The sequence below is a fragment of the Nicotiana tabacum genome, chromosome 17 (assembly GCF_000715075.1).
Source record: "Nicotiana tabacum cultivar K326 chromosome 17, ASM71507v2, whole genome shotgun sequence".
NCBI classification, from domain to species: Eukaryota; Viridiplantae; Streptophyta; class Magnoliopsida; order Solanales; family Solanaceae; genus Nicotiana; species Nicotiana tabacum.
The window spans coordinates 29277446-29304605 of NC_134096.1; the positions used below are offsets into that span (position 1 = coordinate 29277446).

The window sequence follows — 27160 nt, forward strand, 5'->3', positions numbered from 1 at the left end:
AAGGGGAAACATGATGCAATTACACAAAATGACCGATCGATTCGTTACAGTCTCTAAACTCAAATTTTAATTACTCGTTAAATCGTAAATATACATTGAAATTTACCCCAGCCATTACTCATTTATCAAATACTCGTCGGATATAGGACAAGTGGGTTTTCACCGATCCCCTTGAATCTTTAACTTTGAACTTGAACCCAAAACCAGTTGTATCACGCCTTTGCCATTTCCATTAACATCCTTCCTCTTGTACCCAAAATGAAAGTATTAACATCCCTTTTCTAGGATTGGCTTAAAAATGAAATTGAAATGGAAGGAAAAACATTTCTACCTAAAATACTTTTTTGCCCTTTCTTACCTAAACATTTCTTCTTAGAGATAGAATAGACATTTTAGGCTTTTAGCTTATCGAGCGTTTCTTTCTCTTTCTTTCTTTCTTTTTAACAACAAAATGAGCTCTTAAAAACCTTTCTCTTTCTCGTCTATGTCTCAACCCACCACCAACCCCAAGAAGCGCTCATCAATCTTCATCTCCACAAATCCCTCCTCCTCCACTCCGACCACCGGCAGCGGCAACGTTGGCAGCGGAACCCCATCCTATTCTTTGATGAAGAAGGCTAAGTCACAAGCTGTAAACGGCCAGCACGTTCACTTCGATAACCTTGAAGACCCTTCTGGTAACTCAGCCATGATGGAGGATTCGAACATGGACGCGCCTTCACGCGCCTCAGTTGGTGGTGGGGTTACTGCCAATTTGTCTCGCAAGAAAGCTACCCCTCCCCAGCCTGCTAAAAAACTTGTCATTAAGCTCGTCAAAGGTTTGATTTAGCTCTCTATTTTATTTTGCATAATTCAATTTTATAAAGATTTGAATTTCGTAACTATTGCTGCTCCTTGGTCATATTAGGGTTCTTAGGGTCTAAGCACAAATGGGTTTTTAGAAAAAAATGAGACATTTTACCTTAAATGAATGATTGATTGCCAAACTATGTGCAATTAGGGTTGTACTTCCTAAGGCGGTATGTATTTTTTCCAAATACAAAGTTATCAAGATTAATTAGTTCTGCATTTAGCTTGATAAGAGATAAAATTTAACTAGACTGTGGTATCATGGGGTATCCTAGTCATGATAATTTGTGTGATGCAGAAAAACTATGGTAAATACATGATCTTTTTTTGTTAAAATGTCGGTGGTGTCTAGGCTAGCTTGCGCGCACCTATACTACTTCCCATCAACACAAGTATAGGGTAACTCGGCCCATCAAGGCTTAGGCAGATGGGAAAAAATCACCCGTCATTGAATGTTGTTCCCTGGCACATCTAGTGAAGTTAGGGTTCAATTTATCATTTTATCGTATGATAAATTTTGTTGGATAGTGTGCTAATGAGCGATCTTTTAGAATTTCTTAGGAAAATCATGTGCACATTGGTTGGCAAATTAATTATAGTAATGTTTTCTAAATAATAGAGTCCTTCATGCGATTATGAATGCTATCTCAATTTACATGGATAAGCACGTGCAGTTTCTGATTCTTATTAACATAGCATTTTACCGTGTATTATCTTCTCCACTCTCTAGAGTTTGGACAAGGACTTAATTGTCTTTACTGGTGCATATGCTTAATAGCCATAAGCCGGCGACAAAATCTCTGTTTCTTACATTGTCTTAAGTCTCCGGTGCTACAATAGTTGGTCAATTATCATCTAATTTTTTGTTTTTGGTTTTTTTCCTCACTGCTTTTCGAAGCTTCCGCAGAACTAAGTGCCACATGTTATTTATTACAATTGTAGCAGAAGAATCGCGAAACTTTCTGTGTTTGTTCTTTGCGTTGATAGGCATAGTGGATCAAAATCTTAACAAAAGAAAATCTGCGTATGGATTTCTCCAATCTGAGGGAAAGAAAACACAACCTTTAAAGTATAGACTTGATAGCGTTGGATCGAAGGTCATGCTACTTAGGCCGCTAGAGTTTGGAAAGGAAGCAATAATTTGATATGTATTACTATTAAAAATACAAAATCTTGTGTATGAACCACAAATATTTTGTATAATAGTTGGATACAAGGCTTTTTACCCACCATATCAATGTATTTGTTACTTTATCGAAGGAAAAAAGATATTATGTATGAAATGCTTTGGTTCCCTCAAAGAATTTCTTTTTGTTGGTTAGGAAGGGGTTGAAGTTCTGTTAGAGAAGTTACTAACAAGTAACTTTCAAAACTAGTATATGAGAAGTAAAATATGAAGAAAAGAAGTTGCATCTGCAATTTCTTCGCACTTCAGAACAACCATCTTAATGACAGTGTTATCAAAAGCGAAAAGCGCAAATAAAACGTGGGCTTTAATGAAAAAAGGCGAAAATGGAGAAAAAGTAAAAATATGTATATGTAGTCCAAGACCAATAATTATAAGCATGAATAACAAATATATGGACAAAATATTTACGATAAAGTGAAATATTAATTGTTCGGTGTCGCCTTTTCATGATTACACTCATTGGAAAGGAAAAGTATGCCTTAGAGCCTTGATGTGACATTGAAGCACCCGCAAAGTGAGGCGAAGCGCTCAACATGTTTTGAGCCTCGCTTTAAGGTTTAAGCGCGCCTTTGACAACACTGCTTAATGATGAGTCACCCAAATCTTTTGGCTTCTGAAAGATCCCCTTTCTCCAAGCACCATAGTCAGACAAACCTTTCATTTGCTCCAACTAACATTTATTGAGGCAACTCTCTTACCATTCCTGAAAAACATCTATTTTAGGCAGTATCATCTTGATACTGAACTCATTAGAGCTGAGATCTATTGTCATGTTCTATGGATTTTGGACACTTTGAGTCGGAGACCCTTTGACATTTCGACAAGGTCGACTAATGGGCTTCATACTTTAAGGGTATTAAGTCGGCTAGGCTTGAATAGATGCATGACATAAATATGGTGGTTGGTTAACTCTATCCTAGGCTTACTACGTTTGGCTGCATAAGATGTAAAGCTGCATAGAGGGGAAAGCACGGGAGCGCTTGATGATACCGCCAACCGTCTAATCCACGCATAATGCTAGTTTTGAAAGAAGTACGGTAGCACATCATTATAGTTTTAGGAAAAACGAATAACACATCAGCAACTTATCAAACAAGATAAAGGAAAGTTAAGGAAAGATCATACTTTATGATGAAAGATGCTCTAGTTAAAATCTATTAACTTCATCTGGGGTGTTGTCTTGAACCTACTACAATGCAGTAGAGTCTCTATGTTGTTGCACGCTTTTTGAAAATGGGCTTAAGTTGAAGTGCAACAGTTTCGTAACAGGATTTTGATTAATTAATTAGAGTCATCACCTACAATTACTAGGTTTAAGGCACCTAATGCATTATCTAAGTGTTGTATAGTTTGACTCCTAAATACCCATAACAAAAATGAAAGAAACTCGATTATTTTAAGGGAGGAGTGTGAGGCACCCTTCAAAATCCACATAAAAAGCGGTTACCTTCTGGATTAAATTAATTAACTAAGGCGTCATTAAGTGCTTAAGTCTAAGTATTAATATTTTTACAGATTTATAGACTTAAGAGTCCACGGTGTGGGATAATATCGGGTATGTTGTTGTTGTTGTTGCTAAAGACTTAAGAGTTTAGCTCATAAAAAAGGTATTTGCGGTTCTAAGTGATTAAAAGAGTTACTAACTGTGACACAGGAAAGACGTTAAGGAAAAAAATTATTAACTAAGTATTTGCTAGGGTTTGAATTAATTAACGGCAGTGATCAACTGATTATTACTTCCTAAAGATGAAGGCAACTTTGGCCTAACATGACCTAATTTAAAACCCAAAACAATTTGACTCAAAATGGGCCAATTCTCATTGACTTAGTTTATGGCTACCAAATGGGTCAAGGTCCAAAAACATTTTGGGCTTGAACAACTTTTTTAAATACAAAGATGACTTTTGGATGGTTTGGCCTTCAAAAAGTGATTAGTTTTACTTTTGGATTGCCGCATGGGCCTCAGAACTATTATTCTGTTGTTTGTTCTGTGCCGAAATGGACCACTCCCCGGTTCAAACAAAATACTCTTGCGGATGCAATTTAAACTTCAACCAAATGAATATTGTTCAACTCTTATGAACAATTCTTACTTAAACTAGTTTTTCCAAATTTAAATGTTTACACTTGATCTGTTAACTTGAATAAGTTTCAGGGACATAAGCTCGAATTTAAACTACAAATTTTGAAGACCTCTAAACTAACCATTATCTAGGTGTATTTGATTTGCTTCCTAAAACTTTAATACCATTTGATTTAGTCAAAATACATTTATTTTAAAGTGGCTGGATGCTGCCTGAATTGTTTTAATGTTTTAGGTTCATCTATTTCGAAGTGACTGGATTCTGCATATTTCAGTCAAATTTTCTGTTTCGGTGAATACGAGTTCATGATTCGTTGGCAGCTCAAGGGTTAAGATAGGAAGACCCGTTATCTCCATGCTATTCATTTTGGTAATGGGAGTGCCGAGTAAAATGAGGTTGTGGGAAGGGGTCTTTTGAGGGCCTTTATTACATCGATCGGGGGAATAGAGCGACATAAGGATCAAAAACCATCTTGTGTTTGCAAACAACACTTTACTTTCTATGATGCAAAGGTGCTTTGGTCGACACATACCTTTAGTAGATTCTTATATGGTTTCAAGTTGTTGTGGGTCCCAGGATCAACCCTCAGAAAATGCAATTTTCTTGGAGATCTTACATGTGGTGAGGTGAACAACATTGAATATCTAACACTTCTATAAAAATAAAATAAAAATAGAATAACTAACACAAGTGTTTAGTTGTAGCATTAGGCCTCTCTTTGCTACCTACCTTGGTTTGTCGTTGGATGCTTCAAACAAGGGCCGAGCAGTGTGGAATCAACACTCGTTGGTTGAGAATTGAGAAGAGATTAGAAGGGTGGCAAGAGGTACATGTCGGAAGAGGGGAAGGAAATACTAACCAAGAGCGCTTTGTCAATCATTTCCACATATTACTTATCAAGAAAATTGATGTAGGCACCAATTAGAGTGACCAAAGTTGAAGAGACTTAAGAGGAATTTTTCTTTTAGTGGCTACAAATGGAACTAGGAAATACTACTTTGTGAGTTGGGAGGTCATCATGATCTTGAGGGAATGAGGACTTAGAGTAAAAGATCTCATTAGAGTAAAAGATCTCAGAGTTTTCAGTATTGCTTTGCTTGGGAAGAGGATATGGAGTTTCAGATGGAGGAGCGAGCTTCTTGGTGGGAGCTCATTGTTGAAAAGTACGGTATTGTGGATGGGATAGATGACTAGGAACTTAAATTGCCGTTTAGGTGTGGATTATTTAGGAGCATTATGAAGGCATGGGAAAGCTTCAATGTCACATTACTTTTAAATTATATGATCAGATCAAGATTAACTTTTGGAGACACTAGTTGTGTGGAGAGAATGTGCTGAGGATAAAGATTTTCTAACATATACATTGTGTCGAGGCTAAACAAACATGGCAGTGCAATAGTTCCGATGTGTACAAGATCAGGGTGTTCAGCGGAACCTTAGGTTCTAGTACATGAGGAAGATCAGTGAATTCCAAAGTTTAGTGGAGTTATGTCGAGGTGCGCACAAGCTAGCCCCGACAACATCGTCATAAAAAAGAAATGTCTAGTAGAGTTACATTACAAACAAAATTTATCGAATGCTATGCAGGACTCGTGGAGTTGGTAAATTGGGAGAGACAACATGTTTCAGTTAAATCATACTATTTTTTTGTTTTATATCAGAAAAATCCTAGTGGGCTTTTGGCCTGATTCAAGTTGGCTCACATGTTCTAGACTTTGAGGGGCACTACCCTCACCCCAATTGAAAATCAGGCTTTGTCCCCGATAAGTATTGTATTATTGACGTCTGCCTAATCCACACATCACGTTCAACGTTCTTGCTATTGAACTTAAGCTCTAGGGACAACTAAGTTAAATTATATTATTAGAAATTGTTGGTGAGGGAAAGATGGATATCCCGCATCTTTTGATTTGGATGCCATTTGCGCCTAGAAAAATATGCTTCTTTGCGTGTTTGGCAGCCAGGGCTAGGTGAGCAATACTAACTGTCGGAAAATAGCATAACTTTTCTAGGAAATCAATACTTTACTTATCTACAACTTGAGAATAAAAAAGAAATCCACACTTTGCAAGCTGTACGTAAGTATTCCACAAAATTTCTCATAATTTAAAAATATTTTTATATTTTTGAATTATTTTAAGTCGGATCCATTCCCCGCGCCGTATCTGTACTAGGATCCGTGTCCCCGAATCTTAGAATTTACATCTTGAAGGATCCGACCTCTAGATCCGTACCCGTGTCCGAGCAACTTAGTGGTGAAGGATGTACTGTTTAGTTGGCTTTCAAAATAAGGAAACTAAGATCCACAACATGTGATGTTGTCCCCTAGCTCTGGTTTGGGTTATATGGAAGGGGGAAATAGAATGGCATTTGAGGGGGTTGAGAATGATTTTGTATATTTAAGGAATAGCCTTTTGTCTCTAGTTTCCTTTTGGTGCACCCATGAGATTCTGGTTTGTACAGATGTTTGAGTGACCTTTATGGAGAACCATGTTTTCTTGTAGGCTCTCTATCTCTTGGTTACTGCTTATGGTTGCAGATTTTCCCAGCATCCGTAAAATTATGTACTTTATAAAGCTATTTGGTAAAGGCGAACTTATGATGGTTAAGAGTACATGAAATTTTTGAGATAATTATTGAAGAGAGGACTCGAAACTATTAAAAGAAACTTTGAATAATTATGCTTAAATTCTAGAAATGGGAAGATTTATTAGTCCATTGAAAAAATGGTGAATTCGCTTGGCCATTTTAGGAACTCAAGAATTGGGACTTTTCTTTTGGTAATTGTCTTCTGGAGCCACTTTTCATTATACCTAGAAAAAAGATGCTAATAAACTGCAGTATATCTCTTTCGATAGGTTTACAGCAGTGTCATTGTTGATAATTCTTACCTTGTTTCCCATTGCATGGTTTTTTCCTATATAAATATCTAATTTATCTTGCCATATATTCTTTTTTTTTTGGTGTTTATTGATTCATATGCTCGTCGTCATCATATTGCTAACACCTAGTTATTGGCCCTTCCCGGAAAAAAAAAATGAAAAAGAAGTAGGTTAAGAAGAAGTAGTGATAACAGGGCTTTCATTATAGCTCTGTCAAAAAAAAAGAAGGAAAAGAAGTAGCTATAGAAACCCTGTGAATAAACAGGGCTTTCATTATAGCTCTGTCAGAAAGAAAAAGATTTCAATTGGAAAGCTTGTTCATTAATAACATACTGTAAGAATATAACCAATTAGAAGTTGGAGACTGATATCTCTCTGTGTTGATGATACGTACTAACTTGAAGGGATTCGTCAGATTAACATAATTTATTTTCTATATTAAGTCATATCTCTTTTATTTTATTTTACTTTGGATAAGTATAACTTGATAGCTCTTTAGTTGGAATCTGGACCAATAAGTTATTATTATTAGTAGCATTTTTTATAAGTTATTATTGATTCTATTCTTTCATGACATTAAGCTGCTATGGATTATTGTAGATGAGGTGTCAATATTTTGAAGGCAACAATGTATAAGCTTACCGTTCCATTTGTTTTTTTCTCCCTGAAGCAAAACCTACATTGCCGACAAATTTTGAAGAAAATACTTGGGCAACTCTAAAGTCAGCTATTAGTGCAATATTCTTGAAGCAGCGTAATCCGTGTGAATTAGAGGCACTTTATCAGGTGCATGTTGCAACATTACTTTCTAATACTGTAGCTTATGAAAGTTCACTGATTGAGTTTTCTGTTGTAGGCTGTGAATGACCTTTGTCTACACAAAATGGGTGGAAGTCTATATCAACGAATTGAAAAAGAGTGTGAATCACACATAGCTGCAGCTCTACGGTCTTTAGCTGGCCAAAGTGAAGATCTTGTCGTTTTCTTATCACTTGTTGAGAGGCGCTGGCAGGATTTTTGTGACCAGATGCTGATGATTCGTGGAATAGCTTTGTTTCTTGATAGAACATATGTGAAACAAACCCCAAATGTGCGTTCACTGTGGGATATGGGCTTGCAGCTTTTCCGCAAACATCTCTCTCTTGCCTCAGAAGTAGAATACAAAACTGTATTTGGCCTCCTACAGATGATTGAGTCTGAGAGGTAATTAAGTTTTCTTATTGATCTTAATGATTTTGAGATTGGTCGGTTCATCTTTGGTTGTTTGTATATATGCTTTTATTGGATGGGGAATGTTTTTTGCTTAACTAGTTCAAGTGATTGCTCCTCATATGTAAAGTAGTAGAAGAATGAGGTCTTAAGTACATAAAACCTTCTATCTATTATGAAAACAAAGAGGTCTTTTGCTGAGGTGGGGAATGAGCAGGGTCTGACCTGCCATGCATCATCAGGTTATTTTGCCTCTTCAATGCCATGTTTGACAGTATTGGAGCTTCTCTCTTTCATTTGGGAGAGAATGAAAAGAAGATAGCTTATCTTTCTTCTCTTTTCCTTTCTTTTGGGTCTATATGGGAAGGTAGCTTTAGTAATTACTGTTCGAGACATAATTAAGTTGTGAGAAATAATACACGGGAAAATATTATGTTATTGATGTACCCTAACTATAATACAAGTATCCCTATTTATAACAATACACAATACCTGTGCTACTCCTATTTCATGTAGGACTATGCTTATTTACATAACAACTAACTAACTAACACTACCCCTCAAGCCGGTGCATACAAATCATATGTAACGAGCTTGTTACATATATAACTAATGCGAGGACCAGTGAGCGACTTGGTGAAAATATCTGCAAGCTGATCATTCGACTTCACAAACTTTGTAGCAATATCTCCTGAGAGTATCTTTTCTCTGACGAAGTGACAGTCAATCTCAATGTGTTTAGTTCTCTCATGGAACACCGGATTTGATTCAACATGAAGGGCAGCTTGATTATCGCACACAAGTTCCATCTGGCTGATTTCACCAAATTTCAACTCCTTGAGCAATTGTTTGATCCAAACTAGCTCACATGTTGCCATAGCCATTGCTTGATATTCTGCTTCTGCACTAGACCAAGCAACTACATTTTGTTTCTTGCTCTTCCAAGATACCAAATTGCCTCCTACTAAAACACTATCCAGACGTAGAATGTCTAATCTGAAGGTGATCTTACCCAATCAGCATCTGAGTATCCAACGATCTGCTCATGGCCTTGATCCTCAAACAATAACCCTTTTCCTGGAGCCGATTTTATATATCGAAGAATGCGTTCAACTGCATCCCAATGACTATCACAGGGAGAATCCATAAATTGACTTACAACACTCACAAGAAAGGAAATGTCAGGTCTAGTCACTGTGAGATAATTTAATTTACCAACCAACCGCCTATATCTTGCAGGATCGCTAAGCGGCTCCCCCGTCTTGGCAAAAGTTAGAATTCGGATCCATCGGAGTGTCAACAGGTCTACATCCTGTCATTCCTGTTTCCCCAAGAATGTCTAAGGCATACTTCCGTTGTGAAATCACAATACCTGAGCTAGACTGTGCGACCTCAATACCTAGAAAATACTTTAATCTGCCCAGATCCTTAGTCTGAAAGTGTTGAAAAAGATGTTGATTCAATTTAGTAATACCATCCTGATTATTGCCGGTAATAACAATATCGTCAACATAGACCACCGGATAAATACTGAGAGTTGAAGCGGAATGCCAATAAAACACAGAGTGATAAGCTTCACTCCGAGTCATGCCAAACTCCTGGATAACTGTGCTGAACTTACCAAACCAGGCTCGAGGAGACTACTTTAGACCATAAAGTGACCAGCGCAAGCGACATACAAGGCCATGAGACTCCTCCTGAGCAACAAAACCAGGTGGTTGCTCCATATAAACTTCATCCTCAAGGTCACCGTGAAGAAAAGCATTCTTAATGTCCAACTGTTAGAGAGGCCAATGGAGAACAACATCCATGGATAGAAAAAGGCGATCTGATGCTATTTTAGCCACGGGAGAGAAAATATCATTATAATCGAGCCCAAATATCTAGTATATCCTTTGGTAACAAGACGGGGCCTTAAGTCGATCAACCTGGCCATCCGGACCAACTTTGATTGCATAAACCCAACGACAACCAACAATAGATTTACCTGTAGGAAGATGAACAAGCTCCCAAGTACCACTCGTATGTAAAGCAGACATCTCTTCAACCATAGCCTGTCGTAATCCTGGATGAGACAATGCTTCACCTGTAGACTTAGGGATGGAAACAGAGGACAAAAAAGATATAAAAGTATAATGGGATGCCAGACGATGATAACTTAAACCAACATAATGAGGATTAGGATTAAGTGTGGTCCGTATACCTTTCCGAAGTGCAATCGGTGTACTAGGAAGAGACAAGTCCACAGTAGGAGCAGAGTCGGGTGCAAGACGTGAACCAGCTAGGCCTGATGCTGGGCGCGAACGACGACGATAAGTCAAGAGTAGTGTTCCTGTGGTTGGGGATCTAGGAGGAGCAATACTAGACTTTTCAACGGTTGGTATGGGTAAGACTTTTGTGGCTGAAGGTGGATGAGGAGCTATAGTAAACTCCTCAAAGGTCGGTATAGGTAAGACCTCAGATATATCAAGGTGGTCAGAAGAGGTAAAGAAATGTTTAGACTAAAACAATGTGACGTTAGCTGACATAAGGTACCTACCTATAAAGATCAGGTGAGTAACAACAATATCCCTTCTAAACACGATAATAACCAAGGAAGACACACTTAAGAGCACGAGGAACTAACTTATCTTTCCCAGGGGCTAAGCTATGAACGAAACATGTGCTCCCAAAATCACGAAGGGAAGAGAGTATAAGGGTGACTGGGGAAACAATACTGAATACGGAATTTGATTCTGCATCACCCCAAAAACGCAACAGAACACGAGATTCAATGAGAAGCCTGCGAGCAGTCTCAATGAGGTTCCTATTCTTTCTCTCTGCAACCCCATTTTGCTGAGGGGTATAAGGAAAAGATGTCTGATGAATAATTCCTTGCTGCTGAAACTGAGAGGATAAATATTTTAAGGCATTATCACTACGAAAAGTGCGAATAGAAATACCAAATTGATTTTTGATTTCAGTACAAAATTTTTGGAATATAGAAAACAACTCAGAACGATCTTTCATTAAGAAAAGCCAAGTACATCTTGAATAATCATCAACGAAACTAACAAAATAACAAAATCCTAAGGTTGAACTGACTCTACTAGGACCCCATATATCAGAATGAACTAAAGAGAAAATAGACTCTGCACGACTCTCAACACTACGCGGAAAGGAGGCTCAGGTATGTTTCCCAAGCTGACACGACTCACAATCTAATGTATAGACAAACTAGACAAACTAGGCACCATCTTCTGAAGTTTGGATAAACTCGGATGTCCTAAACATCTGTGAATTAGGTCTGGAGGATCTGTAACTAGACATGCTGTAGAGCGATTTAGTGAGTCAAGGTAATAAAGGCCTTTTGATTCACGCCCTGTGCTAATAGTCTGTCCCGTATTGCGGTCTTGCATAATAAAAGAATCATCAATAAAATATATACCACAACGGAGTTTGATTGGAGTTTAAAAGAATCATCAATAAAATGTTTAGTTGAAAGTTTAGATCAATATATGGAGTTCTTGGATATGTTAAGCAACTTGTAACTAGAAGTATGCTGTTATTGGTGTTGTCTGATTTTGGTGTAATCTTATGTACCATCTTGGTGCTTTTATCAATAAAATCTTTACCTTTTAAAAAAAAATAAAAATATACCACAACGGAGGGCACAAGTCAAACGACTAACAGATGCAAGACTAAAAGGACAGTCAGGGACATAAAGAACGGAAACTAGAGTGACAGAAGATAGGGGATTATCTTGTCCAACTCCTTTTGCTTTAGTTTGAAAGTAATAGTGGGAAAAGACTGTGAATGCACAATATTCGACAAAAGTGATTTATTACCAGAGATATGATCAAAAGCGCCTGAGTCCATGACCCATGGCCCAAGAGTACTAGACTGGGAAACACAAGCAAAAGAATTACTAGCAACAGAAGTATCAGTCTGAGCAATCGAGGCTACTTGTGGAGATGTCTGCTTACTTGCTCGATACTGAAGGAACTCATTATATTCCCCTTCAGATAAAGAAAATCCCTGGTTACCTGTAGTCTCGGTCTGAGCAACATAAGCATTTTTATGTGGTCGACCATGTAAAGAATAGCACACTTCACGAGTGTGTCCAAGTTTATGACAATAAGAACACTTGGGTCTAGATCTTCCAAAACGACCTCCTCCTCGTCTCTTCTCCATAGTTTGAGATGCCCGATTTTCCACTGTCTGGGATGCGAGAACAGAGGAGTCAAGTGTCTGTGAGGAGATCATTGGGTGACTTGGTGCCGCAGCAAGACGAAGTAATCGAGAGAACAATTCACCAACTGTAGGGACAGTTGGACTAGCCAAAATCTAGTCACGCACTGAATCAAGGTCATTAGGAAGTCCAGCGAGCGTAAGACTAGAACATCTTTTGTCGTTGCTCTTGTTGCTTTTCAACACTAGCAGAAATTGGCATCAACATCTCAAATTCCTGCATGGTTGCCTCTACTTGTCCCAAGTAAGTTGACATATCCAATTCCCGTTTCTTCAAATTCGTCATCCGCGATATCACATCATAGAAACGAGATATGTCATTAGTGTATAAAGTACGAGCCTTTCCCCAAACTAAATGACATGCGTGGAATGGACGAAATAAATGCATCAATTTGGAATCAATAGATCGCCACTAGATACTACATAACTGGGCATCGATCTTTTCCCATTGTGCTTTGGCCTTTTCATCTCCCTCACTAGCCTTTTTGGTTAAGTGATCTTGAACACCTTGACCTTTACACCACAACTCCACAGACGAAGCCCAAGATAAATAATTTGAACTTCCAAGTAGGGATTCAGAAGTAATAATAAAGGCTGAATTTCCAACTCCACTGTTCTTGGAATCAAAAACATCAAATCAGAGAGACATGATTGGATCAAATAATTACGAAGTCACAAAATTGGTGGCAAAGTTGGTCCAAAATTGTGTTAGGTCACAGAAACAGTTAACAAGCAGCAGAAAAAAACACTATAGCCGCCGGAATCTGCCAATAGTCGCCGGAAAATAAAAAAGGTTGTCGGAATATGATGAACCTTGAATGTATGGAGTCGGAATTAGTAGGCGAGCAAACTGTCCTCAAGGAACTTCTCCAAAAAATGGCCGGAAAAGGTCATACTCGCCGGCGCGTGGGCTCACAGCTCGATCGGAACCCTAGCTTCTGACGGTGCGTGAGAGTGCGTGAGGCTACTTTTGCCGGAGAGGTTGAGTGGGGTTTGGTCGCCGGACGATGACGGATCTTGTGGTAGTGTTGGATTTTGCACAACACTGACGGAGAGAGATGACGCAAGACAACTGTGAAAAGTCACCGGAAAGTTGAGGCACGGTGACTTTCTGCTGTATTCTGGTTCCCAGATTTGTCTCACCACCACGACTCTGATACCATGTGAGAAATAATACACGGGAAAATATTATGTTATTGATGTACCCTATCTATAATACAAGTACCCCTATTTATAACAATACACAATACCTATGCTACTCCTATTCCATGTAGGACTATGCTTATTTACAGAACAACTAAGTACCTAACATAAGTAAATAAAAGTGTGTTCTTTCTAACGGCTTAAGCTTTTTGATGAGATAGTCACATGCTTCACCAATTGTAATGTTAGCCGTCTGGTTCTCTTATGTTTAACATATTTCATTCTGGTTACAGATTAGGTGAGGCAGTTGAAAGGACACTGCTCAACCATCTTCTGAAGATGTTCACTGCCTTGGGGATTTACGCGGAAAGCTTCGAGAAGCCATTTCTTGAGCGTACTTCCGAGTTTTATGCTGCTGAAGGTGTCAAATACATGCAACAGTCAGATGTTCCAGATTACTTGAAGCATGTGGAGGTATGCTTCTCCTCTCCATGTAACCTGCTGTTTTAAGCAATTAATGTTAATAATGACATTGTTTTGCCGTCCCCTTTGTTAATAATACTTCCTCCAACCAGAACTTCACCTTGTAATTATTTTCACAAAGATTTTTTTACTCTAGAAGTTTGTGGTTATTATACTTTTTGTAATTTTTAAATAAATTTAGTATCAAGAAAATAACTGAATCTAAAATCAAACTAAAAGCTGGTCAATTCCAAAATCAGACTACTTTTCTAGGATGGGGATATTGCTTTTCACAAGCATCCCTTGTTTAGTCAACAACTGAAGTTCCCTCTTTGCTACAGGTGAGGCTGCATGAAGAACATGAAAGGTGCTTACTCTACCTGGATGCAGGTACAAGAAAACCACTGATAGCAACTGCAGAGAGGCAACTTCTAGAGCGACACATTTCTGCCATTCTTGATAAGGTGTTTCTTCTGAGAACTTCCTGACGTCCTGTCTGTTTATCTCTTGCTAGCATGCCTACAATTTCTTTAATGAATCCTTCAACTATCTTTCCAGGGATTCACGTTGTTGATGGATGGTAATCGTATTGAGGATCTCCAGAGGATGTATGTGCTATTTTGCAGGGTGAATGCCCTCGAATCATTAAGGCAAGCCCTTAGTTCATACATCCGAAGAACTGGTCAGAGCATTGTGCTAGATGAAGAGAAAGACAGAGATATGGTTTCCAGCCTCTTGGAATTTAAGGCATCCCTTGATATAATATGGGAAGAAAGCTTTTCTAAGAATGAAGCTTTTAGTAACACTATCAAGGATGCATTTGAGCATCTCATAAACATACGCCAGGTATAGTTTTTTTTAGAATGCATACACCAAGTATAGTTACTACTCACTAGCAGTGTCTGCCATATATATGGAATGTTGATATGGTCAAATGTCATTTAACTAGTAAATTAGAGATGATCATATTTGGAATAGGGTGCAACTAGCATATTACACTAGATTATAACATGATGGCCTATGTGAGATGCTACAATGATTGAAGATGATAGAAGTGTATTAGGTAAATCTAAAATCACATAGAGGGAGTTATATCGAAAGCTAAGTTGCTCCGACATGGCAGTTTAGGTGCCGCACCCGTGTCGACATGACACTAGTATTGGTGTGGGTATGGGATCCGTACCGGATCTGGTCAAATAATTTTGGGTATTTTGACCACGACGGACGGAAAAATTCGAGACAATATACAATTTAATTTCCGAAATCAAAACCAAAACTAGGGTAAATTTGAAGAAAATAGCATACCTTATCTAGGAAATCAATCCTTTTCTTATCTACAATTTGAGAATAAAAAAGAAATCTACGCTTTACAAGCTATACATAAGTATTCTCCAAAATTTCTCATAATTTAGAGATATTTTTTATATTTTTATTTTTTGAATTATTTTTAACCGGATCCTCGCACCCGTATCTGTACTAGGATCCGTATCCCCGAATCTTAAAATTTACATCTCGAAGGATCCGACCTTTAGATCCGCACCCATATCGGACACCTGCACCCGTGTCCGAGTAACTTAGGTCAAAAGACCTGTATGCTTTGAGAATTATACCATAGCTAAGAATAGATTGTAATGGAAACAACGAATCCACATAGGAAATACAAGTTGGGTTTAAGTTTTAGCTGCATTGAAAAGAGTTTCATGTTTGCTACGATTAAGAAACTCAAGTTAGGTGATGATAGAAGAGGAATTACAATTGTATTTCGCCTACTATTTACTGCTACAACGTTAATCCTTTGTTGGGCCACATATCAAACAATTTCAATGTCTATTTGGAATGTTACTGTGGTTTGAAAGCATGCCAGGATTATGTATTACTCTCTCTGTTCCAATTTGTGTGAACCTATTTGACTGAGCACGAAGTTTAAGAAAGAAATGAAGACTTTTGAAACATGTGGTCCTAAACTAGCCATAACATTTATGTGAATATAATTCTTTTAAAACTTGTGGTCTTAAACATATTATAGTATTTGTGTGGCTTTAAAAGCCTCTCATTAAGGGTATAGTAGGAAGTTTAAGTTAAATTATTTCCAAATTTAGAAAGGGTTCATTCTTTTTGGAACAGACTAAAAGGAAATAGGTTCCCATAAACGGGAACAGAGGGAGTAATATATATAGATTGCAGTTGGTACCGATTTTTTTTTTTTGGGGGGGGGGGGCGTGTGTGTGCACAGAAGATCCATCGTTGGCATGGATGTGGGGTGCAAGGTTGCATTACCAACAATACATTTGGGCTTACTGCTTCGAAGGAAATTAAAAAAATAAAGAGCTGTAGCAGCCTGTGGTTGAAAGATCTAAGAAAACTTTGACTCAGAAGAAAATATAATACCTATCTAAGGGAAGGAATATTATTTAATGAAGTCGACGCTCTTCAATATACCCACTTACTATGGAATTTTGCTTTGTAGCTGGCAAAAGTTGCAAGTAGTTTGTAAACAGACGGTGAGATACTTTTTGTGAGAGAAAAAAGCAGGAGAATTTTTTTAATAGAATGAATCTTTTCCTGCTTGAGGTTGGAAGTTACAAATCCGGAGGTTGCCCACTTTCAGCATAGCATTTTTGAAAAGTAGTAGTGGAAATTTGCTCTAGAAGATAACAGTTTATAGAAAAGGTTAATATGTGCTAAATATGGAATAGTAGAAATTAATGGATCTTAGGTGAAGGTGTGGATTCTTATGGAGTGAGTTTGTGGAAGGCATTCTAACCCGTTACGAGCGCCTAACACACACATATCACGTGCGCCTAAAATCAAAGTTGTTTCTGATTCTGATGATCAACAACCTTCAGTCTCTTCGAAATCACACAAGTATGCACTTTTCTAGCTTGTATTTCTCTTCCTCCGCCTGCTACCACTATGCATGACCTGCTAAGATTCAGAGAAAAGCACTACTTCAAAAGTATTACCTACTGATTTTTCCTGCCAGTCTTATGTTATTTCCTTGACAGAGGCTCCTCCTAATCTTTCTGTGTATGGATTTAACCTCCAAATTTATCTGAACCTATCTCACAAGTTATATGGCATTCTTCTTGCTTCGCGCCCCTGGCATTTGCATGCAAAGGTTGTTTTTTGTGTGGTAAACAGATACCTTAGCTACAAAAAACCCCGATTGGAAGAAGAAAATTGTGTGGTCATAAAAAATTCTCTTCTAAGAGCTGTCCTTGTGAGCATGTGCATGTGCATGGTCATCCAGTTATTTAGGCTACATTGCAAAGTCAAGCTTGCCTTATCCTTGCCTAGGAGTTGGTTATTTAACTTCCTTTGTTTTGTCTCTAAATTTTCTTTATGACATGTAATCTATTGGTTCGTAGAAAATCATTCAAGAGTCATAAGGACCTCTAGATCGTCCTACTAGGCTGTGCTATATCCTGGATATAATTTGGGCTCGTTACACTGGTTTCACTCCCTTGTTATTCTTGTCTCTGCAGTCTTTCTCTGTACTTTCCAGGTAGCTGACCGGCTGATTGTAGTTGATGATCATATTCTGAATGCGAATTCATCTAAGTTTCCCTTTTGATGTAGTATTTACTTTATTCTCAGAACTGATTGGGTCATATTTTGCTGTGAAATAGAATCGACCTGCCGAGCTAATTGCTAAGTTTTTGGACGAGAAGCTTCGTGCTGGGAACAAAGGTACATCAGAGGAGGAATTGGAGGGGACATTAGATAAAGTCCTGGTGTTATTCAGGTTTATACAGGTATGAGAGCACGATCAGCAGTAGCAGAAGATAACTTATGTAATCTATAGCTGGATAAGTTTATTTCTGTTGTTCACGGATAGTTCTTTTATGTTTTTCACCTGAAAGTATGCTGAGACTTGTCTGCTATTTCATTTTTGTGCAGGGTAAGGATGTATTTGAAGCATTCTACAAGAAAGATCTTGCGAAAAGACTGTTGTTGGGAAAGAGTGCTTCAATTGATGCTGAGAAGTCTATGATTTCTAAGGCAAGCCTTTGATTTTGAACTTCCACTGTTTCTGGTTTTCTATGGTGGCAGTTACTGAATTTTACCATTGTTGTTACAGTTGAAGACCGAGTGTGGTAGCCAGTTCACTAACAAATTGGAGGGAATGTTCAAGGTATGTTCGGCTGTGCTATCTTATTGAACCAAATTCCAAAACGGAAAAGGGTCAAATATAATATACCCATATACTATTCGAAATAGTTTAAATATACCCTCCGTTTGAGTATTCGTTCAATTAAACCGTTATACTATTGCACAAATTTACCCTTGATCTAAACGGAGGGACACATGGCAACTCAGATGCAAATAACCCATCCTAAACCCACCCATGACCATTTCCTGACCCAAATGACAGAAGAATTGTTAAAGAGTTATGAGTGATTAAGGGGAATGAGGGATGTGTTAAATTCGTTCAGAACCCCACATCGCCCGTTGGCATCGTCATCGGAAAAAATATTTCATTTATTTTTTTATTTATCTTCTCTTTTCTTTCTTTTTTTCTATTTTAATTTATTTCCTTAATTCTTCAACCCATTTCTTACTGTTAACCTTCAAAGTTTCATAGCACTAACTCCAGCCAAAACTTTGCTTCAGTTAACAAAAATAATAGCAGAAATTTCAAAAACAATCTATTCCCCACAAAATATTTAATTCTCGGACATCATACAATACCAAGCTCTTTCAAAAGAGACAACTTTTCCAATTTTCTTTATAAATACTTGAGTTCAAACGAGCATATAGAGAACAAATAATCTTACATTTTTTTTCAGTTTCCTTGTTAGATAGTTATGTAAATAACGTGAATTAGTCCTAGTCCCACATAGAATAGGAGTAGGATATGTATTGTATAAATATGGCTCATTCTATTATAATTGAATAGAATATCAATAATATATTTTTCTCCCGTGCTTTCTTACATGGTATCAGAGCTAAGGTGAGAGATTCATCGTTGTGCAAAAATACCAACTACTCCGGGATGAAGAAATCAGTCCGGTTTAAAAGTTCTTTTTTGTCGGTGTTATGCAAAAACCAACACTACCTCGAGGTAGATCACCCTCCGGCGACCAGCCTCGAAAAACATCTCCGCCAAAATACCTGTTACGCGCCCTCACGCGCCGCTGACCGGCGACATCTCCGACCCACTCGCCGGCGCGTGTAGACTGTTCCGGCCACGTTTTGGCCCAACTTCAGGACAACTTTCTCGGGAGGTGATTCCGAGCTTGTCCATACAATTTTCTTTCTAATCCGACAACTTTGGAATTTTCTGGCGTGAACAGTGTTTATTTCCTGTCGTAAACAGTGTTTTCCCAGCTATTTCTTCAGTTTTCTCGCAGGAGTTATTGATTCAAACTATTTCAAGTGAAGACCTTGATTTTCAATTCCATCTAACTAAGAGAAAAAAAAATAAGTGTTCTGATTTGGCATTCCAAGGTTAGCCATACAACTTTTACTCAAGAATTTGAGAAATTGGTTGTAGGAAAATGTGGTCCAATACTATGAATAGTTGGATGGTTTCTCCACCGGATCATATTGAGTTCCTTCAATACAAAGCATATAAACATACATCTTCAGAGATAGCTTCCGTTGTTCAAACAGGTAATAGCGTGACTTGTGTCTCCCAATCTTTATCCTACGAGTCTTGGGTTATTGATTCAGGTGCATCTGATCACATTTTTGGCAGTAAATCTCTTTTCACTACTATTTCATGTTCCCAATCTCTCCCCACAGTCATAATGGCCAACGGGTCTCAAACCATGGCAATTGTAATATGTCAAGCAAGTCCACTTCCTTCCCTACCTTTAGATTCAGTTCTTTATGTTCCCAGTAGTCCTTTTAATCTCATAGCTGTTAGTCACTTAGCCAAATCACTTAAATGCTTTGTTTTATTTCTTGATGACCTTGTTTTTATACAGGAACGCAGTACAGAACGGATCATTTGTACCGGGCGTGAATCAAATAGACTTTATTACCTTATCCTTGCTATATCACATGAACTCACAACTTGTCTTTCTTCAACAACTTGTCTTGTTTGATTTACTAGATTTATTACATAAACGGTTGGGACATTCCAGTTTGTCAAAACTTCAAAAAATGGTACTTGAATTATCTCACTTGTCCACTCTCGAGTGTGAGTCATGTCAGCTCAGTAAGCATACTTGCTCCCATTTCCCTCGACGTCTTGATAATTGAACAGAGTCACCTTTCACTTTAGTCCATTCATATGTTTGGGGTCCTAGTCAGGTCAGTTCTACCTTAGGATTCCGCTACTTTGTGAATTTCAGTGATGATTATTCCCGGTGCACTTGGATATTTTTTTATGAAAAATCGATCTGAGTTGTTTTCTATTTTTCAGACCTTCTACGCTGAAATTCAAAATCATTTTGGGGTTTCTATCCGCACATTTTGTAGTGATAATGCCCTAGATATTTGTCTTCTCCATTTCAGCAGTTTATGAACTCTCATAGAATCATTCATCAAACATCTTGTCCGTACGCATCTCAACAAAATGGGGTATAGCTGAAAGAAAGAATAGACATCTTATTGAAACTGTTTGTACCCTACTCATACAATCTCATCTTCCGTTGCGTTTTTGGGGGATGCAGTTCTCACATCTTGTTATCTTATTAATCGTATGCCATCCTCAGCTATCCGGAATCAAGCTCCATTCCCTGTCTTGTTTCCCCACTTACCTTTGTTCTCTCTTCCATTCCGTATCTTTGGGAGCACGTGTTTTGTTCATAACCTTACTCCAGGAAAAGATAAGTTAGCTCCTCAACTCTTAAGTACATATTTCTGGGTTACTCGAGAACGCAAAAGGGATATCGATGCTATTCACTTGACCTCCAACGGTACCTTATGTCCGCTGATGTTACCTTCTTTGAAACCTTATATCGGTTGCGCCGGTCCCTCTATGGTCTAAAGCAGTCTTCTCGAGCTTGGTTTGGTAAGTTCAAAATAGTAATTCAAGAGTTTGGCATGACTTGTAGTGAAGCTGATCACTTTGTATTTTATTGGCATTCTGCTCCAAATCTCTGTATTTATCTGGTGGTTTATGTTGATGATGTTGTTGAAAAACCATTTCTTTCTGCACTTTCAGACTAAGGATATGGGCAGATTAAAGTATTTTCTAGGTATTGAGGTCGCTCAGTCTAGCTCAGGTATTGTGAGCTCACAACGGAAGTATGCCTTGAACATTCTTGAGGAGACAAGAATGATAGGTTGTAGACTTGTTGACACTCCTATGGATCCGAATTCTAAATTTCTACTAGTACAGGGGAAGCCGCTTAGTGATTCTGCATGATATAGGCAGTTTGGTAAATTAAATTACCTCACAGTGACCAGACTTGACATTTACTTTCTTGTGAGTGTTGTGAGTCAGTTTATGGATTCTCCCTGTGATAGTCATTGGGATGCAGTTGTCCGCATTCTTGAGTATATAAAATCAGTTTCGGGCAAAGGATTATTGTTCGAAGATCGAGGCCATGAGCAGATCGTTGGATACTCAGATGCTGATTGTGCAGGATCACCTTCTAATAGACGTTCTATGTCTGGATATTGTGTTTTAGTAGGAGGTAATTTGGTATCTTGGAAGAGCAAGAAACAAAATGTGGTTGCTCGGTCTAGTGCAGAAGCAGAGTATCGAGCAATGACTATGGCAACATGTGAGCTAGTTTGGATCAAACAGTTGCTCAAGGAATTGAAATTTGGTGAGATCAGCAAGATGGAACTTGTGTGTGATAATCAAGCTGCCTTTCATATTGCATCGAATCCGGTGTTCCACGGGAGAACTAAACACTTTGAGATTGACCGTCACTTTGTTGGAGAAAAGATACTCTCAGGAGATATTACTACAAAGTTTGTGAAGTCGAATGATCAGCTTGCAGATATTTTTACCACGTCCTTCACTAGTCCTCATATTAATTACATATGTAACAAGCTCGGGACATATGATTTGTATGCACCGGCTTGAGGGGGAGTATTACATAGTTATGTAAATAACGTGAGTTAGTCCTAGTCCCACATAGAATAGGAGTAGGATATGTATTGTATAAATAGGGCTCATTGTATTATAATTGAATAGAATATCAATAATATATTTTTCTCCCGTGCTTTCTCACATTCCTCACTTTTAATTTTCTCCCTCTATAGCTGTGCAGAAACAGAAAATGAGTTGAAAGTAGAAAAGGGTGAGAGTAGAAAGAGACAGAAGAGAAATTCTTGTTCTGATTACTGGGGTAAACATGTGAACTGCAACCTTATGAGACGTTTTCCTCTAGAGAGCAACATGACTGAGGGTGGTGGTGGGGTTGGTGTGTTTCTTCTTCAATGAGGAAATCAAAACGAAATTGAAGTTTGAAGGGGAATGGGTTGGGTAATGAGTTTACAAAAAGGGGTGGGTTCCGTAAAAATCGGGTATTAAAATTGGGGGTGGGTTATTTGCATCCGAGCTTGCCACGTGTCCCGCCGTTCAAATCAGGGGTAAATTTGTGCAATAGTATAGCGGTAGGGTTTTAATTGAACGGATACTCAAATGAAGGGTATATTTAAACTATTTCGAATAGTACGAAGGTATATTTGACCCTTTTCTGATTCCAAAATGACCAATACATGAACCTTTTGTTCAGCGTTTTGAGGTTGGAGTCGGGAAATACTGTTGTATCAATTGAGAAATAACATGGAAGCAGGTTTAACATTTCCCAAATGTTGTTATCTAGCAAACAACATTTTCCAACTTTATGCCTGCCATAAAGTGGTTTCTCTGAACATCAGATCGTCTTGTTCGTCTTTCCTTTTTTTGTTACTGACAGATCTTTTGATGGCCTTGGAAACCTATTTCAGCACTATCCTTTCTCCACTTCATCCCCATAGTCCTAGTCTGATACCCCTGCAATTTTTCTGTTTACAATGCTTAACTACAATAGTTTGACTGATATCTGAAATAGTTTTGAGAATAAATGCATCAATAGGTTCTAATAGAGACGAGTGTACGGAATTCTCTTCCAATGGAGAAAATCGCTGGCAGACATGCATAATCACGTGTATTCAGATCATCATTTTTGTTTTTCTAATGCTTCAAAACCATTTATCCAGGACATTGAATTGTCAAAAGAGATAAATGAATCCTTCAGGCAATCTTCCCAAGCCAGAACTAAACTCCCAACAGGGATCGAGATGAGTGTCCATGTTTTAACGATGGGGTAAGCTGATAACTCTGCGGAACATTCCATCACTTTTTATATCTAGGAATTTTGAGCTATCTGTGGTCTGTGCCTTCACAAAATTTGAAGTTCATTTATGCTGGTTGTGCTACAGGTACTGGCCAACCTATCCGCCTATGGATGTTCGGCTTCCCCATGAACTCAATGTCTATCAGGTTTGCCACTATTTTGCTTATATTTAGTTCCTCTGACACCATTTAGTGTTTCTATCACTTCACATTGTGTTATACTGGGCTCTATGCTGCAGGATATTTTCAAGGAATTCTACTTGAGCAAGTATAGTGGTAGGCGTTTGATGTGGCAAAATTCATTGGGCCACTGTGTTCTGAAAGCTGAATTTCCAAAAGGTAAAAAGGAGCTCGCAGTTTCTCTATTTCAGGTTGGTATTTTCTTGCGTTGTTAGTATAACAGTGTTCCTTACTTCCTTTGCATATCACTACGGGTATCTTATTTGGTCATTTTATGACTTTGTCCGTTCTTTCTGCAGACTGTTGCTCTAATGCTTTTTAATGATGCGGAAAAGCTTAGCTTTCAAGATATCAAGGAAGCAACTGGAATTGAGGATAAAGAGTTGAGGAGGACTCTACAGTCTCTTGCATGTGGTAAAGTTCGTGTTCTCCAGAAGGTGTGTGGTCAGTGTTAGGTGGAGATTTTTCTTATTTTTGGTATTATTTTTCTTATGTGTAGATGTTTTTCCGTATGGTTCTGAAAATAAAATTGATCTTATAGATTCCAAAAGGAAGAGATGTCGAGGATGACGATACCTTTGTGTTCAATGATCAATTTACTGCTCCGCTTTATCGTATAAAGGTATATTCTTTTTGGTGTTTTCAGATAAATGATAATTGATTATGATGCCCACCTCAAAGCCTGAGGTGTTAAAGTGTCTTTTCTTCAGAAGGAGAAGAAAATAAGTGCGCTCTGCAGCTCTTGACAAATATATGAGATAAAGATGTGATTGGTATAAGTCATTTGCTATTCCTGCTAGACACAAAGCTAACAATCAATATATTTATACAGGTAAATGCCATCCAGATGAAGGAAACAGTAGAGGAAAACACGAGCACCACTGAAAGAGTATTTCAGGACCGACAATATCAGGTTTGCTCGTTTATTTCTCCCCTCTCTACTTTGATATTTCTGCAATCAGAGCTAGTGGCAGTCAAATAGAACTTGCTGTAGCATTTTTAACTGACAAGCTTGGTGCTGTCTTTAATAGACTGCATCACAAATTTGTCTTTTCACTGAAATGTTGCTTGGTTGAACAATGTATTCTTCATATGTTGTCATTTTCCTGCACTAAATACTCTTGGTATTTCGACGTTGCTATTTATCTCTAAGGCCAAAATAGTCAGGAAAACAAAGTTATCTGACATGGCTCTTGGCCAAAATTAATCAGTACAATAAAATTGTCAACATGGACTGTTGAAACATTGAAGGGAAATTTTGAGATTTATGTTCTTTGCTGTCCATTTCATCCAATCTTTTCTCCTGTATGCAGGTTGATGCTGCAATAGTTAGGATAATGAAGACCAGAAAAGTGCTGAGTCATACCCTTTTGATAACTGAACTTTTTCAGCAGGTAATGAAACTTTTGACCCTGATTATGTTAACTGAGTACTTGTTAATTCTTTTGCTGGAGAGTGAATCTGCTGCCTAATCCCACTCCCACCCAGTGGATTTTGATGCCCGAACTCTGCACAAGGTTGAGAACTATCACTAGCATACTGAATGTGGTCTGAATTCGGACATAGGATTAACTGATAAGAGCTTGAAAACTGAGCACAATAGGGGATAACTGATAGGTATTGGAAAGCTGAGCACATCTTTTAACTAAGTCTTTCACTAATTTAAAGTACAATTATATAGTATATGTGTGGCCTAAGGGTTGAGAAATTGAAGTAATAATCTTGGGAACCGAGGATCGAATCGCAACAGAGGTGACAATAGGGGAATTTTTCCCTTTGCCTAATTTTGTGTGGTAGAGTGATGCGTACCTGTCCAGTAAGAGGTAGCAGGTAACCGATAGATTAGTCGAGGTGTGTGTAAGCGTGCCCGAGGATCACTATTATCCAAAAGAAACTACCTACCGTTTTCACCTCAAAGGAAATGTCATTCTATTTTTTTGAGAAGACAAGGTTTTTTAATGAAAGCATAATAGGAAAACAACACTGAATCTTCTAGTTTAAACCTACTTATTATCTCTATGGTTTCTTTATCTATGGTGGGAACCATCCCATTTCGTACTCTGGTGCCAGACAGGTATTAGAAATCCGAGCACAAGTTAGCTAAAAGATTTTCCTGATGATCTTAAATAATGAAGCCTTCAGTTTAAAGTAACAACTAAAATTATTTTATTCAAGTCCAAACAGTTACCTATATCTTGTTCAGTAAAGCAAATATAATTACGGTTTCTTGGAGGCAAATAGTTATTACTGAAAAGATAATTGGTAACATTGAGGATGAGAAAATCTACTACCAATAGAAAGCATGAAGCTAGTGATGTACCTAACTGCCGCTTCTAAACCACTAAAAGGCGTTATTGTCATGTTGGAATGCGATAATGTATGTGAGAAAATATCACTTGAGACAATTGTACCAAGTTGGTGTAGAAAGAAAGGACGATATCAGTAGTACCTTATTATTTGCCAAATAATGTAGATAACTTTTGTCTATTAAAGCTTTATTTTATTTCCTATTTTGATTCAACTGTTTTCACCTTTATGAATGGCGAGTTTACATTTGATCCAATTCATCTTTAGCTGGTTAGTCTGCACCTTTTCTGAAGTTGATGAAGATAAAGACTTTCCTTTCTGCTTATCAAGACTTTATTGTTGTCAATATGATTCAACGAGTTTACTGCTAGTTAGGCATGCACACTTAAAACAGCAATACTATGAATTCTTTTGACTCTAATAGTTAATATCTTCAAGTTTGTACTCTTATCTTTCCTACTCAAGTAAATCTTGTCAAATCATTTGTACTCCATTTACCATAGTCAAGTTTCTATTAACTGATTAATGTTTGTGGGTAAAATATTTTGAAGTGTTAATCATTGCAAGAATACTATACTGGTGCTTTTGATATGAGTTGCTCAGATGCAAGTAGTGCAATACGAGAGACACCAACTCCTGATAATTGAAAGAAGATTTTAAGCATTTCGAGTAGTTGGAGTACAAGTAAAGCATCTATTGTCATTTGCAGAGTGATTTGTACCATACCATGGTTGAATCGTTTCGATTCATGAAAGCTCTTAGCTTTTTGTACTGGGCCTAAGGGTCGGGGGATTGATCTGTTTTTAACTAATTGCATGTTTCATATTTGTTGGAGCAGCTTAAATTCCCAATAAAACCAGCTGATCTGAAGAAAAGGATTGAAAGCCTCATAGATAGGGAGTACCTGGAACGGGACAAAAACAATCCTCAAATATACAACTACCTTGCTTAAAATGTTGCAAGTCATTGCGTTTTTTTCCCTTGTAAATGACTTGGGAGATTTCCTCGTCAGGTTCTGTACAGTTGACTTTGTAACCATTAATTTTGTTGTCGTACGCAGTGTAAAGCTTATATTTGATTTTATTTCGTAAATTTACTGTTTTTTTGAGCATATGAACAAGTGCCCTCTGCATCTTTGTTTTAACGTCATCTTGAGGAAAAAGTTTATCGTCTGCGCAGATTTGTTCTCCTGTCAAATAGTACAGGAATTTTGTTTAGTTTTTCGCACTTGCAGAATGGCGGTAAACAGACTCATTTAATTATAGCAGTAAAGCGATTTAATAGTAGGATTTCAACACAAGATGTCGGAGACTAGATGCTTAAAACTGTCGCTGATTGGATTACAAGGATGGAATCAAAATGAAGATAGTACCATCTC

At 37.8% G+C, this 27160-nt stretch overlaps 1 protein-coding gene across 1 annotated transcript; it reads left to right on the forward strand.

The window, feature by feature from the left end:
- The first annotated feature begins 125 nt into the window (after positions 1-125).
- LOC107825351 (cullin-4) lies at positions 126-26893 on the forward strand. Its single transcript, XM_016652200.2, has 17 exons — positions 126-818; positions 7675-7790; positions 7861-8207; positions 13880-14060; positions 14390-14512; positions 14607-14894; positions 17678-17803; positions 17949-18050; positions 18130-18183; positions 23160-23266; positions 23382-23442; positions 23535-23666; positions 23775-23912; positions 24017-24097; positions 24308-24388; positions 24789-24869; positions 26621-26893. Exons 1-17 carry the CDS (start codon positions 485-487, stop codon positions 26732-26734), a joined length of 2466 nt encoding a protein of 821 aa, XP_016507686.2. The 5' UTR covers positions 126-484; the 3' UTR covers positions 26735-26893.
- The last annotated feature ends 267 nt before the right edge of the window (positions 26894-27160 follow it).

Excerpts from the sequence above, each read along its gene's own strand:
- LOC107825351 (XM_016652200.2), top strand. The coding sequence starts at position 485 with ATGTCTCAACCCACCACCAACCCCAAGAAGCGCTCATCAATCTTCATC. Across the intron at positions 23,913-24,016 it reads AAGTTCGTGTTCTCCAGAAG|ATTCCAAAAGGAAGAGATGT; the intron begins GTGTGTGGTCAG and ends TTGATCTTATAG. Across the intron at positions 24,098-24,307 it reads CTCCGCTTTATCGTATAAAG|GTAAATGCCATCCAGATGAA; the intron begins GTATATTCTTTT and ends ATATTTATACAG.